The sequence below is a fragment of the Scomber scombrus genome, chromosome 21, assembly GCF_963691925.1.
Source record: "Scomber scombrus chromosome 21, fScoSco1.1, whole genome shotgun sequence".
NCBI classification, from domain to species: Eukaryota; Metazoa; Chordata; class Actinopteri; order Scombriformes; family Scombridae; genus Scomber; species Scomber scombrus.
In genome coordinates, this window is record NC_084990.1 from 19,262,813 (window position 1) to 19,280,734 (window position 17,922).

General features: G+C 40.6%; 1 protein-coding gene across 1 annotated transcript in view; it reads right to left on the reverse strand.

Moving 5' to 3' along the window:
* sdk2b (sidekick cell adhesion molecule 2b) overlaps positions 1-17,922 on the reverse strand; it is a 276,995-nt gene that overhangs the window by 53,591 nt on the left and 205,482 nt on the right. Inside the window, 2 exon segments of the mRNA XM_062442366.1 lie at positions 3,511-3,658; positions 7,912-8,018. Coding sequence (XP_062298350.1) covers positions 3,511-3,658; positions 7,912-8,018 — 255 coding nt within the window.

Sequence of the window (17,922 nt, forward strand, 5' to 3'; positions counted from 1 at the left end):
TTTCTCCTTGCATTCTGCTCCACATCACAATACAACAAAGACATGAGGACCCAGGTTGAACCGATCCATTGCATCCATCTACGCCTCAATGAACATTTCAGCGCTAAGTCAAGAAAGGGCAACATTTCTTGAACCTTGACAGTGAACCAGAAGAGCACAGCAAAGACCATCAGAGAGAATCACTAGACAAAGTGAATCCACAAGTTTATGAGTGTAGCGCGAGAGATGGCACAGAAGTCTTTGCCTTTGCCAAGAGCAACAGCTGCAGAGACCACATGGCAAAAAGAGAGCAGTCACAGTGCAACAGTGAGATGCTGACTTGCCAGGGGGAAACTGGCAGCAGGGAAGCAAAATTGCAGAAGGTTTTTGTGGGTTTATTTTACATATCCAGGGTCCTGATGGTGCATTGTGTTGACACTATATTACGTGTGTGTACATGCATCCCTGACCTCGAGGATTGGATTTTAGTAGCCTATTCAATTGGGGATCCATTGTCAGGTTGATAAAATACCTTGATATATCTGGTCAGAGTCTACTGAAACTCTTTTTAAATATTTTATCTAGATATTTCACACTAAACCGAAAATGTGAACCTCATGGTGGCACAGAGCAGGTAGGGCAACAAAAGACAAAGCAGAAAAACGTGTGCTGTAGCCTATAAGTAATATAAAGACAGTGTTTTATTATCATTGATACTGGAGAGTAAGGCGCCAAAAAGGACTGAAGTGACATTTGCAGGTATGATCTGCAGGTAGATCCTGTGGTAAAGCTGAGCAGCTAATTAATCTGGCCAGCAAACTAATGTTAGTGCTGTTTGGTGGCTCATTCAGCAAGCTAAGGTTCAGGACAAGACGTGTCTCTGTAAGTTATATAGGGAGACTTTAGCAGTAAAGTTAATGTTGGTTGTTATTCAAAGTCTGTGGCTATTGTGTTGTGTAGCAGGCTGCTGTCTGGGTCAGTGTGACCTTCTGCTCTGCCTATGATAGAAAATTGATGTTCCTGCAAGTTACTGTGACTTAAATGAACAGTAGCATTGAGCCTTTGAAAACCTAAACCTTCTTAAAAAAGGTGGTGGTCAGTTCAGTCTTGCTTTTCAATTGTATTTTCTAACCAGGAAGAATTGGATAAACAGTATGTAATTGAAAAGGCCACTCTTTTTAGGTGTATGCTATTACGAGACAATGCAAGACAAAAACAAACACTACTCTCCTGTATGACACAAATTGAAAGGTAGCTCTCAGCATTTCGATGAACGGAGCAGGTTAAACTGATCAAAATGTGAATGTAAACACATTGCCACAAGAGGTGTAGTTGAAATACAACAGCTTGCAGAGAAATCAAGTATTTTATTAGCTGTTAGATTGGTTGGAGGCAATTACCACAGTTATTCAGGGTGTGCGTTTTTTTCCCTCTCTGCTCTACTGCTGAGGTGTGATTAAGCAGAGAACAGCGTGACGTTCAAGGCAGACTCCTAGGGAGCCAGCCTTAAAGATATGACACCTGAGGAGGTATAGTGGGAGGAGGGGATGATGAGGGGAGACAGAGAGAAGCAGGTAAAACGCACAGAGTGGCAAAGTAAGAAAGGTACTGTAAATTAAAAAGGAAATGGTCTCCTTTTCACTGCTATTTCCCATTGTAACTTGAAATACATGGATCTTGCAGATAGAACTACCAGTCTAACAATGACTACAATCATTATGCATAGAGGCCCATCTGACATGTTTAGAAAGACCACACAGCTGGAACTAACTCTGGAGAGCACTAGTCCTTGGAAAGAGCCTTCATCAAGGTAACATTTGGTTTGGCGCAGAACTCTCTCTTTGGTGCTCGCTCAATCTTTCCCACTAGTGAGACTTTGATGCCTCTGCGGAGTCAACGCTAGTGGCACGAATCAAATTCAATTAAATGATTTTCAATGAAAAGGCCGCCTGTTATCAACGGTGCTCATTTGCACACAGTGACCTTGGCGGTGCATGCAGAATTAGCATTCTCAGAGCTGGAGGGTAGGAAGCGAGGATGAAGAGACGCAAAGTACACGCAGTGGGTGGCCTATTATGGAGGCAAAAGGAGAGGGAGAGAGAGAGAACATCTACAGAAGAGGTAAAAGAGAAAGAGAGAGGAAGAGAAAGAGAGAGAGAGAGAGAGAGAGAGAGAGAGAGAGAGAGAGAGAGAGTGGAAGGAAGACAGAAATTCATGTGTGTGAATTCTACTCAGAAAAAGTGTTGTCAAAGTTGCAATGATTTACCAAACTTTCACAATAATCTGTTCAAATACCAACATATATACTCTATGAGTCACAGTTTGACTTTGTTGAAACAACTTCCCAAAAGTGATCCAGATATCCACAACAAGACAGAACAAAATCAAAATGACTGGTCTACCTACGGCCATCAGCGGCCTTCAGCTTCTCAGTCAGTCTGGGTGCTTGTCTCATTGTCATTCTAGGTCAGGGTATGATTACTGATGATGAGGAGCTGATAAGAAAGATTCACTCTAACCAAGGGCAAGGTCACCTCCCACTGCGAAGAAATGCAGATGTGATGAGATGGGGATAAGCGTCTTGTACACACACACACACACACACACACACACACACACACACACACACACACACACACACACACACACACACACACACACACACACACACACACACACACACACACACACACACACACACACACACACACACACACACACACACACACACACACATACAAAGACAGAGATGTATCGAAGAAACCTCTGTACACATGCTTTACCAAAAAAGGCCTGTCATTAAAGAGAACCAGAAACACTATCACTTCGAGTGGAGATATGGAATCTGTAGCCAAATGGAAGCTATAATATCAATTTCCTTGTTTCTAAAATTGCACATGAGCATACAACCTCAAGCAACTAATGGGCCAAAACTGGGCACTGCTGCTTTCTTGGGCCACAGAGTGAATCAGAGTGAGAGAGAGCACCTCTTTCCCAATTCATTTACTCCCTTCCATTTTAAGTGGAAGCAAAACAACAATCCCATTTGAGCCTGTCATCAGCTCCTGTGGTTTCTAGCCCCACCTGGTACTGATGGTAACGTATGATAACAGCCGACCTCAGAGACGGCACGGTCTCCCATTTTGAGACCACAATGAAGAAAGACAGAAGAGAGGAAAAAGAGAAAGAGACAGAGACGTCGATAAACTGAGATAAAAGTGGTTTAAGCTTTCTTTTGAGACAAAAAAATGAGGTAAAAGGGGGCAATTCCATTCAACACAGTCCCAAAACTGCTTTCTTCTTAACCCTTGTTCAGAAAAAGAAATTTGAACTCTGCCTTCTTGGAAAATTCTGCAAGATGAATGACAAATGACAGGAAGGAAAAAACACTTTCAAAGGCAAAGCACCCAAAGACCCACAGGAACAAACAAGACACCAAACAGTATTCACAGGATCAAAAATAAACACAAGGCAAGGCACAAAAGATTAAACAGGAACAAGTTAAAAAATAAAAATAAAATAAAAACTTACATGCGACTGCTTGGTGGAATCTTGCGCCCATCTCTGAACCAGGTGACTTGTGGCTGGGGGAAGCTGCGAATGCGCGGCGCGGGTACAACGGCGCCCTCTCCTTGAGAGACAGACTGTGTACGTTCACCTTCTTCAAAACTGCCCATAACTGCCAGAAATCAAACAGACGACACACACCACAAAAGAAAAAGCATGTGAGAGAGTAAGAAAAGAAAAGGGCGCGTAAAGTCACAGGCACACATTTTCCTTTCCTTTTTGAGTGTGACTTTTGGTGCCTGCAGAGCTTTTGCCATCTGTTTTCTTATCTGAAATGCTACATCGAGTGGCTTTGATGGACAGCGCAGTGTTGTTGCCATGGTTTCCAAAGTATATCAAGAAAGGCTTGGAGAAACCAAGACGTAATGACTCACAGAGGGACACAGAGGGGATGCTAAATTGACTCATATTCATATTCTGTGTCCTCCTTTGTGGATGCATGGAGAACAATCAATCTTGATCACTCTCTAAATGTGTGCATTACTCAATATAGTAGATGACCAGCACTGTCGCTATTCTATTATCTCCTAATACATTTCATTTGTTACAGCAGATTTATTCCTCCACAGCCTCATTATATCGTAAGAGCTGACAAAAATACTGCACTAATATTTCTGCTCGGTGCTCTTATTTGTAAGTGAGATCTATGGGGAGGATAGGATTTTTTGATGGATTTCACTGCAAATGGGCCTAACTTCCATGGTTGTTTCAATCTCTGTGCAGTCCTCTGATGCAATCATATTGGCTGGTGCTGACTGTAAACCTTTAAAGGACAGCAGTAACAAGCAGACTCGGTCTTCTCTTTCTCCGACGCTGTCTGAAAAAGAAAGTGCAGACTTTGGTTTTGAAGAGGTGACAGCTGAATACCTAAAGATTGTTTTTTTTGTTTTTATAGCTCAATGAGCGGCAACGAAAAGGATCATATCTCTTCAGTTCAAGGGAAACAATAAAGAAAACTCTGCTGAAGTCATTTGAACATTGCATCAAACACTCAATTAAGTCTCAACACAGTTTAGAAATAATATCTTTGAAACATGTAAGGATCAAGGTATGGAGCTTTGAACTAGGGATGTTGGAGTAGTTGTGCGTTGATGGCAATCTTATTTTTCTCTCTCTCTCTCGCTCTCTTTCAAAGAGAATAAAAAAGGTAATCTGGCTTTGCGGTGCAGCTGTGATGCTTAGCTTAAATGAAAATCTGGGAAGTGTGCAAATCCCCTGACTTTGATCTGCAGTTTCGGCAATGTGATGTCCTCCTCCCCTTCCCTAATCTCTAATGCCTCGGCATGTTTCCCTTTCTCTGAGGTGTGTCTCTGCAATCCTAATTGTGCTGCCTCACTGGAATAGCTTGCAAAAGAGATCTCCCCATCTCTCCCTTTATATCTTTTATTTTTCTCCCTCTCCCTCACTTGTCTATCTCATCCATTTCTTCTGCAGGTGTCCTCAATTCTCCTTTTTACTCTGCCTCACCGTCCGTATCTCTTCATGAGCAACTGATGAAGGGGAAGAAGAGAATTATGGAAATGGGCAGAGGTGGGAATATAGAGAAACAGAGTAACAGCGGGGTGGAAGCCAAGAAATAAATAGAAAGCAGTGGTGGCCAGACAACAGTCAAGAGAGAGGGAAGAAAATGACAACTGAAAGAAACAACAGTGATAGAAGCAACAAAGAGTCAGACTGTTGGAAGAGAGAGGAGATGCAGAAGAAAGCAGCTGGCTACATCAACAGTATGTTTTTCCAATATTGTAGAAGTGGACTTAAGGGATTGTTAGGCCCTCTCTGTCTCCCTACTATCTCTTTCCCCCTCACGCCTGGTTGGCTGCATTGTTCAGTCAGGTACAGCAGCGTGTCACATCCACTCAAATGTCGCTGGAACAAGGGGAAGCCAATGAACCTGGCATATCCTGGGCAGACGGGATAATGGGTGTAGGATGGTTGTGACTTTGTAGGAAGGGAGGGGTGTGGATTTGACATGACAAGCCTTGCTTCTCCATTGTATTTTACTAACCGGGAAGGATTGGATTTACAGTATGTCACTGAAAAGGCCACATCCTTTGGATGTGTGCCATTATAATATAAAAAAAGTTTGTGGTTCAATGTTTAAAAAGTCCATGCTGATGCACACATAGAGGTGAAATGGCAGTTGCTGCTAGATGTGACGACACATCTACTTGACCAATCGCAAGCAACAGCTGCTTGACCAGTCAAGTGTGACGGCCTTGTGTGCGTCCCCACTACCTCTATGAGTACCTGGAATTTGATATTCTACCACTTTCTGAAGGGTGCAAAAAATGTTGCTACCGGAACATAAAAGTCCTTGCAATCTTCCTCTGCTACCTCCCTTTGTAAAAAAAAAAAAAAAAAAAAATCAGACAAGAGTGAGACAAGACAAGAACACTCTCTTCTCTCCTGTATGAGACAATTTGAAGAAGCAGCTCTCAGCATTTTGACGAACGGCGCAGGACAAACTGATCACAACATGAATGTAAACACAATGCTGCAAGAGGTGTAGTTGAAGTACAACAGCTTGCAGAGAAAGCAAGAATTTTATTAGATGTTAGATTGGTTGGAGGTGATTACCACAGTTATTCTGGGTCTAGGTTTTTTTTCCCCCTCTCTCCTCTATTGCTGAGGTGTGATTAAGCAGAGCACAGAGAGAAGCAGCAAGACAGACCCCTAGGGAGCCTGCAAATTAAAGTTATGACACCTGAGAAGGTATAGCAGGAGCAGGGGACAGTAAGTGAAGACAGAGAGAAGCAGGTAAAAAGCACAGAGTGGGAAAGTAAGAGAGATATTGTAAATGAAAGAAGAAATGGTCACCATATAGCGCTTTTCCACTTCACAGTTCCAGCACGACTCAGCTCGCCTCGGTACGGTTCCAGGACAGACCTTTTCCATTACAAAAAAGTACCTACTCAACGTGGGCGGGGTCGTCATAGCACGGCTCCGAGAAACTGCTGTGACTTTGTTTTATACGCGACACAAAACACATAAACAATGGAGGACATTGAGGCAGTGGTGTACTTGCTGCTGTTTGTGGCTTTTTGTCACACACAAAGCAAGAAAATTGAGCCATATAGCTCTAACGCTGTTGCCGGTATTTAAAAATGCCGGACGGCTCATGACTCTTCCAGCGACAATTGTTCTGACCAATCAACGGCCAGCAGTGTGTCGACGTCACATTTTAGTACCGGCTTGGCTCGCTTGGAACCTCGCCAGAGCAGGTACTAAAAAAGTACCAGGTACCATGTACTTTCCCTAGTGGAAACGCAAAAAGAACCGAGGTGAGTCGAGGCGAGTCGTGCTCTCTGTCCCTTATCTCTCTCATCCATTTCTTCTGCATGTGTCCTTAAATCTCCCTTTTACTCTGCTACACTGTCCATACCCCTTCATGAGCAACTGATGAAGGGAAAGAGGAGAACTATGGAAATGGGCAGAGGTGGGAATATAGAGAAACAGAGTAACAGCGGGGTGGAAGCCAAGAAATAAATTGAAAACAGGGGTGGTCAGACCAAAGTCCCGAAAGATAGAAGAAAAGAACAACTAAAAGAGACACTGATAGAAGCAACAAAGAGTCAGACTGCAGGAGGACTGAGGAGATGCAGAAGGAAGCAGTTGGCTACATCAACAGTATGTTTGCCCAATACTAAAGAAGTGGACTTATGGGATTGTTAGGCCCTATCTGTCTCCCTACCATCTCTTTCTCCCTCACGTCTGGTTGGTTGCATTGTTCAGTCAAGTACAGCGGTGTGTCACATCCACTCAAATGTCGCTGGAACAAGGGGAAGCCAATGAACCTGGCATATCCTGGGAAGACGGGATAATGGGCGTAGGATGGTGGGGGGTGGGGGTGGGGGCGGGGGGTAGATTCAACATGACAACACTCCAGACACCTCTGTGGTGCGTCTGTAATAGCTCGTTAACAAGACGAGGGAGTCGAGCAGCCTGAAACCGGCGCTGGAAATTTACAGAAACACGGTGCATCTGAGTCGCATTTTCGCCAAGAAACGACAGATGTTGTTGACAAAAGATAGAGAATGAAATAAGTGGCGGTCATATTGAAATGAAGCAAAGTTAAAAACAACCACGGCAACAATATCAATCTAATGAGAATGCTGAGTGGAACAGCTGTCCGGGTTGATAACACCCCGAATGAGATGCAGGTAGATCTTTCACCCTGCCAGCATCTGTCCCTCCCTAGTCAGTCCTTGATACAAAGGCAACCAAACAGAGTGTGGGCATACTGTGTACTCTGCAGGCAGTCAAACACACACACAGATACTTTCTCTGTATCTATCATACATCCATTTATTCATCCATTGGCTCTATTTATCTGTGTTTCACCTGCAACCCTTAATGTATACTTACAGGCCACCTGTACTTCTGTACGCCTCTGTAGAAGGGCTCCCACTCGATTCCTGACGATGCAGCGGTAGAAGCCAGCATGGGAACGGTCCAATGAAGGGATCAGATACCTTTAAAGTACAGCACACAAACACACACACAAGATACAGATGAGGATTCTCTTAAATCACAAAAACTGGTAAACTAATTATGTCAAATGTAGAAATCAAAGGGGTATTTATGTAAGTGCACAAACACAGGCATTTGCAAATGTTTAAACGCAAACGTGCTAAAAAGCTACAAACGCAGATCAGTGTCTGAGCACACACACATACTTAAGACCATCTAATAGAGGAACAAGGGCACAGAGGACATCGGAGCTTAGCTGTTGTTTATTCCAATGATAATGATGCTCAAGAGGCTAACCCGGCTACCACAGCGAAGCTCTCTCCCAAGACACATGCACTTGCATACACAGATAACAAACACCTGTATTAAAATGTCTTTGCAATGCAAACACACATACGTGCACGAAATTCCCCCGGGCAAAGGTGGAATCTGCATGTCTCCAGCAGTTCACACTCCACCCATGACCTTGACTTCAGTGTCCAGCTGTGGTGACAGTACTGCCTCCCTGCCATGTGGAGGCAGCGTAACATACACTATATACAGCTGCTGTGTGTCAGGGATTATATTGTAGACCAGTGGTCTCCAACCCTGCTCCTGGAGAGCTACTGCCCTGCATGTTTTAGGTATCTCCTCACTCTAACTCGTTATCAAGCAGCTGAGGCTCGTCAAAGGGCTTGATAACGAGTTGATTATTAGAATCAGGTGTGTTAGAGTGAGGAGATACCTAAAACATGCAGGACAGTAGCTCTCCAGGAGCAGGGTTGGAGACCACTGTTGTAGACTAACCACTGATTTACTGTATGTTGCATCTTGAGCCACATCTGGAAATAGCTGATGTCAAACAAAGATGTGAGTGAGGATGGATGAAAGGTAGATCTTGTGATGGGAAGATGGCACAATCTTGCAAATTGCCATATGTATAATATATACACTAATATAGTATATTAGTAAAAAATTACTAAAAATACTAGACTAGATAACTGATACTGGTAATAATATAGGAAAAATTACTTTATTTTCAAGTTAACATAGTACACTTTAACAGTATAATAAAATACAGTGTAAGTAAATACAGTGTTCTCTTAAGCATGCAAAAACGTACTTCTATTACACTTTGATGATTTTGTTGACTCTTTTACTATCCGTGTTCTTTGAAGTACAAGCAACATGTATAATCAATATACTTTTATGTTGCTAGAAATATACTTTAGCACATTGTACATTTGAAAATGATCATTTCAGTATGGCATAATTGACTAAATATCCTCCCCCATACGTTTCCAGCCTCTGATTTTTGTGACTTCACAAAACAAACAATCTGACGAGCACGCCCACGTTGCACAGTCATTGGTTTGAACTTGTCTCTCAAGCTCTTTTGTTCTTGTTTTTTTTTTTTTTTTCAGTCCTCACATAACAAATTTCACCATTGTTTATGTGTTCTGCAGAGAACAACACGATAAATGCCTTTGAGGAGACACTGTCTGAAAGTGAAACCATTTGTTGCATTGAGACTATAAAGACATGCATAAACAGCTTTTGGAGAGAGATCGGGGAGGCTATAGTGATTTTGAGTGGTCATTCAAAAAGGGTAAACACACTTTTGCCACTTTTTCCATAAATACAAACCAAAAAGTTTGGTTTAAGCATACTCAAACCCCATTTCTTCTGTGTTTGTATAACAGCTTGCAGATTTAACCATTAGAGAATGTCACTTGTGAACTAACAACCAGTCTATTGGCTACAAGGAAAGGATTTCTGCAGATTCTCTTCAGTAAGCAGTGTTTTTGTTTATTATGTGCATACAAGTTTTCAATATCTACAATTTCATAGAGAGATAAACCCAACAGCAATAGGATACCGATTGGCTTTTGTCTATTTTGAGTCATTCAAGTAATTTCAGAAATCAGGCATCCAGACTATTCAGCGCACCAGGAATCAACTATTTAACAGCCATCCAATAACTAATACATGCCTGTGCAGTGGGATACATGGAGCGGCCAACTGTTAAAATAGTTGCACAGACAGTCTCTAATGGCATGTTCGATGGCAGCACAGCATGTAGAGGTTGTGAATAAGCCTTCAGCGAGTGGTACACGCTTAATCCGAGTCATCCTAGCGCAACGCATTCTTGTCAAAATAAATACTTCTTGTGGGAAGTGAACCAGTTTCTACTAGGAGTATACTTGCCATCTTTGCTGTAATGTTCCAGCATGATGTGCTCAAGGGTCTTTGCAGTAGCACACTTTCAGGGAGAATGTCTAAGTTTAACCTTTAGTAATGGGATGTACCAGTTTCTATAGCAGCCACATGCAATTTGTTTGAAAAGTTTGCATGGATAAATGTTTAGGAAGAACATGAGTGAAGGAAAGAGAAGTAAAAGGAAGCAATTCTAAAGTTCATAGGTTCGTTTACACAGTCTTGGAATAGCTGTCATCACAGGAATTGTTCCTTTAAAATAAGCAAGAATGTTTATGTATCAATTATTAAAAAAACGTACTCCCTTTAAATGATTTGCAGTTGACTAAACAAAGAGAACTCATAAGAACTCACAAGTTTTACTGACTGCCAAAGGCTGAAGGGAAGAGGAGCATAATTAACTGATATGTAAGCCTCTAAGAGGCTGTGTAAATGTACTGAATGAAATAAAAATAAAAACAATAAAAATATTATTTTTCCACACCTGCTCACAGAGAACCAGAATATTCTTTGAAAACCTTGACTTTGATCAGACTGGCAAATCCTGTTGGTATGTCGGACCAAGCATCTAGCCAGTATGCCTTAAGGCTCTTCAATTTCAAACTACATCAACATGAGCGAAATAACACTACCAAATGAGAATACATAAGGGTAACAAATAAAAAGAGTACATTGTGTACCAATTTCTCCAAAAGATACACCCTCATTTGATGTTTTGATAATGTTGGTGGAGACCGCTGTGCAACATGTTGGCCCAGTATGTCTGCTGAGTTGAGATCTGGTGAATACTTTTTTATATCTATCATTAAGTGACCTCCTGTGCCTTTTCTTTAATTTGTCACAGCTGACACTTTAATTGACACAGCTGTGCAAAAACAGAAAAATAAATAACATCGATTAAATATGCATTTCTTATATTCGGTGTGAAAAACGTTAAGATAACCATTCTTAGCAACAGCAGCTTTTGTATTGACGGAAAATTACTCACTGCTGATTGGTCCCCAACTCAAATCTTCCAACATATGCGGGCTGAATAGATGACGTGAAACCAAATAGCAATGATTATCAGACTAATATGTGAAGTCACTTACGTCCGTACCAAACCAACTTTCTCCTGTTTTTTTTAACTAACAAGCTGCCTCTATGCTTTGTAAGTAGCTGCTAATAAATGAAAGTAGTGCCGCAATAACAAATGGTTTGCTGTGTTGGAAGGCTGTTAATATCCAACAAATAATGAAGTAGTATCAAACTTCATTAGCAGCAACGTCAATTGGACCCAAAAGACTAAATTAGTTTCAGCCCAAAGTCTGTTAAGGCTTAATCAACTAATCAGTAGGCTCTATTAATGGTGTGTGACTCCTTTCACATGTTCAATCATCTAAATTAATACAATTATGTATATGTGTTATGCATAAAGGGAAAGGATACGAGGTGGATAGATGATGGAATAGGGTGTGGGAGTTACAAAAGTGTAAAAATGTTACATCAGAGTCTGGGTGGAGAAGAAACAGATATTAAGGGAGAAAAAGCTGACAGGTGGTGTCTGTGCTCCAAGTTTAACCTCGTTGAGCCCTACCAAGAATACACCCCAGAGCCAAGGCCCTCGGGGTGACTTTAGACAGTACTCTCTCTCTCTCGCTTTCTCCCTCTTTCGCTCTATCCCTTATATAATGAATACAATTAACCTTTGCGGAGCTGTGAGCGTTGGCAGCAGGTTGGGGGAGTCAGCGGGGGGCTCGCTGTGTTGGACAGAGATTGATTGATGTTCCTGTGGTCAGCGCACTCCGTCAGATCCCCTTTAATTAGCCCCACTCAGGAGAAATGATTAGATGGAGGAGTGGCAGGGAGACGGATAGAGGGACAGAAGAAAGTGGGAGGACGTGCTAAGAAGTGCGATGCAAAAGGAGGAAGGTGGGGGAGTGCGGGAAGGATGGAGGAATGAAAAGATAGAAGGATAGAGAAGGATGGAGGGATGGTAGGGGATGATTGACAACACTATAATCCTCGATTGAAGATGGCTGCAGTGCACTTTAAAGTGAGTGTTTCCTTAATAACATAATTCCTGTGCCAAGGTTAGCTCCAATAACATTTTACTTAAATTGCTGGTTATACAGTACGATTATAAACCCTCAGACACACATTGCAGGGAAATTATAATTACACCCTAACTGCTAGAAAAGAAATCATAATAAATTTTAGAGCATCATAACGATGAGCTGGTAATGACGATCATATCTTTTAGCCCTACTTTCAATGCAGTTACCATGATTCCAAAGAGTTCTCCTGTTATTAGGGTTAATGTATTTAAAACCTGATGTAAGGGTGTGTCTTCTCCAATACATCACATCCCTCAAAAATTACTTTACACAGCACACTTGTAATTATATTCTCAATGTCATCATGGTATTGTTCTGAGTTTACATCACCATCTTATAATAGTTTAATGTCACTTTACTTCCATTCAGCATTGTGGCACACTTGTAAGACTTCAGTATTTTATAAACAAAAGTAGTATTAGTGGCAAATTACTTCTTACATCTGACAGGCTTATTACTTGTTTTATTTTAGTGGTCATGATGGATTGATGTGTGTCATTTTTCTAATATGATGATTATACGCTTGTGCTGTGCATATTGTGGCTTAAAATATCTATCACAGAAAGCAACATGTAAAATATTACAGTGTTTACTCTGTATTCATTCAAAATTATGAGCTTCACTGCTAAAATTGAACACAATCATTAATATCAATGGGCTACTAATGATTTTCACTCACACACTGTGTGAGCATGATAACACCCTAGTTACAGTAGAAGTGTTTTGAGTCATCCTCCCTCTTGTAATTTTTCATAGGATATCTACGTGAAAGGTACTGTTATAAAAGTAGTGTAGCTCTGTTAAGTGATACGGTGGTGCATATAGCAAGGGTGTGGTTGAGTAGCAGTAAAGTAACGGTGAATGTGAGCGCAGCAGACAAAAATGGTTAGCGGTAAGTTGTCAATGTGGCAGTAATGGTACAGTTTAGGCTACAGGCTACAATGTGTCATTTAATACATTCTGCAGCTTCTGAAGATTGAGAAAAGTCTTGTCTGTTGTTTCTTCAACTGGTGACAATGGGTGAGAGTAATTTGACCAGACTTACTTAAAGTGGACTGACCTTTAAGGTGGAGCTGCAGTCAGTCATTTTAGTTTCAATCTCAGCTGCTTTTAAAGAGAGAACTTCCCCACCGCAAATTAGTCCACCTTGAGATAATACTATGCTACCATGTGAGGAAACCAATTGAATATACTAACACACACTTGCACATACATGTTTTAATTCTTTGCAAAGCTAAAGGTGATGCCTCTGAGCGCAGTTTCTTATTATCCAAAGCAAATCAATAATGTGGTATGTTTGAAGATATGTCCTTTGAAAGTGTATCTAATCGTATATTGAGATCTCTTCTAACCCTGTTCTATTTTCTTTATACCCACCACATACAACACATGACAGGTAATGGAGACTTCTGGCTTAAGCTACTGGAAATCAATAGGGGGTAATTCGTCTACAGGCCCAGAGGGACAGCATCCACATGTTCTGTCCAGGATATAGATGGACAACTTGTCTGATGGAGACAATTTACACGAACTATTGCCAATTGTATTTTGTCACTCCTTTTTATATATTAATTAATCTGCTTAACCATGTTGTTCTCCGTACGGTTTGTCATGATCACAGTAAAAGCCAATTTCAACTGGTTGGGTAAAGGCTGGGGTAGTGGGTGGTGCAGTTTGAGCTTGAATTGCAGTTCAGCCACTCACTGGAAGAGCTGCACATTTAACTACAATACTTTTTGAATACAAACTTCATCAACTGCATCAAAAACCCTGTCAGAAAACTGTCACATGTCAAAAGTTGTCAACAGAGGTGTGGAAAGATTCTTTGTCCTCTTGTATTTATTGTTTGATTGGATGTTTCCTGATTTAAATCAAGTTTTCAAGAAACTGCTAATTTGAGTTATATCTGATTCATGCAACATTCTTGTGCTGCTTTATTGAAAAGTTAATGGTGTTTTATTTATATTGTAGATAAAAGGGTTTTTGCAGAAAACTAAATGTTTTTACCTCACACAAAGTTATTGTATCAAATAATTTCAGAGCAAGAAAAATTAGCATTACGAATATTAGTAACAGTTTGAATCAGGGTGTTTAATAAGCCACTATGTTTTGTAAGTGAGACTCAAGACAATGCTTAATTAAATCAGCTGATGATCAGCTGATGTGAGTGGTGTGAATCATTTAATTTCTGAAATCATCATCCATTACTAATTATTTATCACCAACTTTTGATTCACACAAAGACTTTGGGTTTTCATTGTTGTACTTCTCTACTTATTCTGTAACACAGGTGATGTATTGCAATTATGGCCAGATCTGATGTATGGTATCAGTAGCCTTTCCTTTTCTTTTGGAATATCATGAGGGTCTGTGGGAAGCCTGCAGATACCAGAGTGCTCCCCTGCCAACACTCTTTGAATGTAGGTCAGCACTAAATGCTTGGTAATCTCACCAGTATGTCTCTATCACACCATAACAAACTGTAGACACAATATTATGCAAAATCATACTTTACTGTCTTTAACCTTAAATTACCTGATAATGTGTTTTAAATCTTTAGTATGTCTTTATCACATTAAGTATTCATGCCTTGTAAATACGCAACAATTGGATTCAAATGAGTTTAACAGTTAAAAACACAAATTAAACAATGTTGTTGGTCTGTGCACTCCATAACAACAATGAGAAGTGCTTTTTGATCTGACCCTCCTATTGGCAGGACATCATTTGTTTGTGCCTTTGAAAAAGTTACTTATCACCCATTATGTTGAACATTAATTACGTTTTATGATGTGAGGATGCAATGGCTATGTTGTACTTGTTTAGATCTAAGGAAAGATCATGGTTTCGGTAAAACATTGTGGTTTGGATTTAAGTGATTCAGTTTTTATGGTTACAGGGTCTTCATGTCATGGTTACAATGTTAACAATGTGGTTAAATTTAGCGGAAGATTGTGCTTATGGCTATAAAAGCAATGGTGACACAGTTGGAAACAGAAAACAAACAACTCTCCTGTGTTAAAGTCTGACATTTTGTGGACTCATCCGTCCATCCTCACCTCAGAACAGCTGCTAGAGGCCTTTGTCGCTTAACCGTCAATGTTGTTTTGGGATACTTGCCGAGACGGCTGACTCTGTTCTTTTTCTTGGGAGGACAACCACTGCTGGCAAACAGCCCAACAGCTGTCATCATATTTTGTTTCAAATGTTGCTAAAATCACAGACATTGAACACTTTTCCAACTGAGCACCACCCACTCTCAACCAGTGAGAAGATGATAGCACAAACATGTAGTTAATCTGATTATGTGCTGCCTGAATGGAGTAGCAGTAGACTACCTGATGAACATGGAAAAAGCTTAAAATCATGTTGTGGCTGGAGACAACTTTAGCCTACAACCAACTCCCAGCCGCACAGGGCCCTTGGACAGTTTGAACGTATAACCGAGATAAAGGATTCATACAATAATGTTTTTAACTACTGAGCACCAGCACTGACTGCAAGTCAGCTCACCCCAAGCTCGGCTCTGTTATGAGGCCTGGGTTAGCTTGTTATCTTGGATGCTAGTTGCAGGAGGATCCTACAATTGAGAGAGTGTGAGACACATGGTCACTACTGCGCTTTATTGTTTCACAGGATTCTCTGAAGCCGCGAGACCGGATTGGTGGAGCAACCGAACATTCGATACACACTCATTGAAGTGTAATACAAGAAGGGCCTTGCCTCATGAAAAATAGAAAAAATATAAACATAAACATAGCGTAGATGTGGTGGTCACTTGCCATCCACCACAGTTGGCTTGTTTATAGCATGATGTTGCAATACTGCTGTTATTTCGACAGCCCTAGTAGGAGCCCATTGCTCATAGTAAGAAGCTGATTGAGGATTTCACATGTTTAAAAAGTTGAATTTAACTTAACAATAATTAAACATAACTGCACACTTCACATGTATAATAAATGCTGATGGTGAGCAGTACATTCTTAAGTATTGATGGCATTTGAGAATATTATCTTAATATGCATGGTTGAACATGCAGGCTAGTTGCTAATGCAGTCAGATGTCTTTGTGCTTATAGAAAAGTGTTTCATAATGCTGGCTGTGGATGTCCCATTAGAATAACAGCTGTACCTGCCAACAGTGCAGTGACACTGATATTCATTCAAGTACACACACTCGTACACAAACACTACATATGCATATTAAATATATGCTGTCCCTTTTTTCTTTTCTTTCTCACTCCTTGCACTTACTGACTCACTCACTCCACTCGTCCATTGAAAACAAGGGGTGAGCGAGTGCAGAGATGGGATGGGGTGATGGAAAGGTAAAACAAAATCTATTGTATCTGGGGGCTGTGGAGGAGAATGCCAGGGAGGTAGAAAATGGACATTTTTAGTTACAGAGGGGAATCCATTAAGGTCATCCAGTGAGAGATGATGGCTGGCAAGCTCTGTCCGGGCCCTGCCAGTCCCTGACATGATGCGTTTCAAGTACAGATACAAAGTGCAGGCAAGTTTTCTGCCTGTAACTAGATGCTACTGCTCCTCTTTGTCTTTAGCAATAAAAACACTGATTTTATTACAACTAACACAGTGACAAAATGAACAGCAATAATAAAATCAAATACAAACAAAATAATCAGATTGAAGTGAAGTGAATCAACCATTTATGTTCTTATGGATTGGAAAATATGTTTAAGTCTATTAGGGTTGGGGGATGTTATCCACAGTCAGATCGTCCTATCAACAATTCATTTTTTGATAATGAATTTGAATTTAACGTAAGGAAGGAATTGAGACTCATAAGAACACATAATGATGTGAAAACTCAGTGGTTGAAGTCATATTCAGGGAAAGGGAAAGCTCATGGTTTCAGTTAAAACATTGTGGTTTGGTTTAAAATTATTATGATTGTGAGGTTAGGGGATTTTCATCATCGTGGTTACAATATTAATAAAGCGGTTAAGGTTAGGGGAGGATGTGGGATGTTCTGGAGTTTTCTGAATGAATGATGTAAAACTGAGAACATACAAGGAGGGTGCAAGTCAGTTAGGGGGGAAAAAAGAAAGTGAACCAGACAGTTTTTTTTGTGTTTAGGAGCCAGGCTGATCAGGTGAGCTACATCAGGTAATGAACCTTCCTTGTCAGCCTTTTGCCCTCTGAAATATGACAAGAGAACTGGGACAGACCACAAAGTTTCAAGTGGAAAGGATTAATTTGCGGAGTGCAATTTAGATAGGTATAAAATATAACAAATATGAATTTCTTCCATTTAAACTGAAATTCCAAATGTATTCCTTGTAATGTTTCCTCTTCAACACATTCACCTTCATCCTCCTTCCAAGCTACACACAAGCAGAAGAGATGTCCATTAAATTGCTACCTACTGTTGATCTAACTGTTTTGCCCTTGTGTTAAAGTTAATTATGAAAAAAAGAGGAAGACATTTTATGAGCCTCTTATTTGTCTGCTTTTGTAGGGCTCTGCTCCATGAGGATTGTGGGAGTATTTATAAAAATCATTGTTTATGGGAGTCAAAATTGGCTGATAATAAAGTCGTTGTTTGCTTTCAACATAATTTGATTTCTTTTCTTAGCGAAATTATGTGGCAA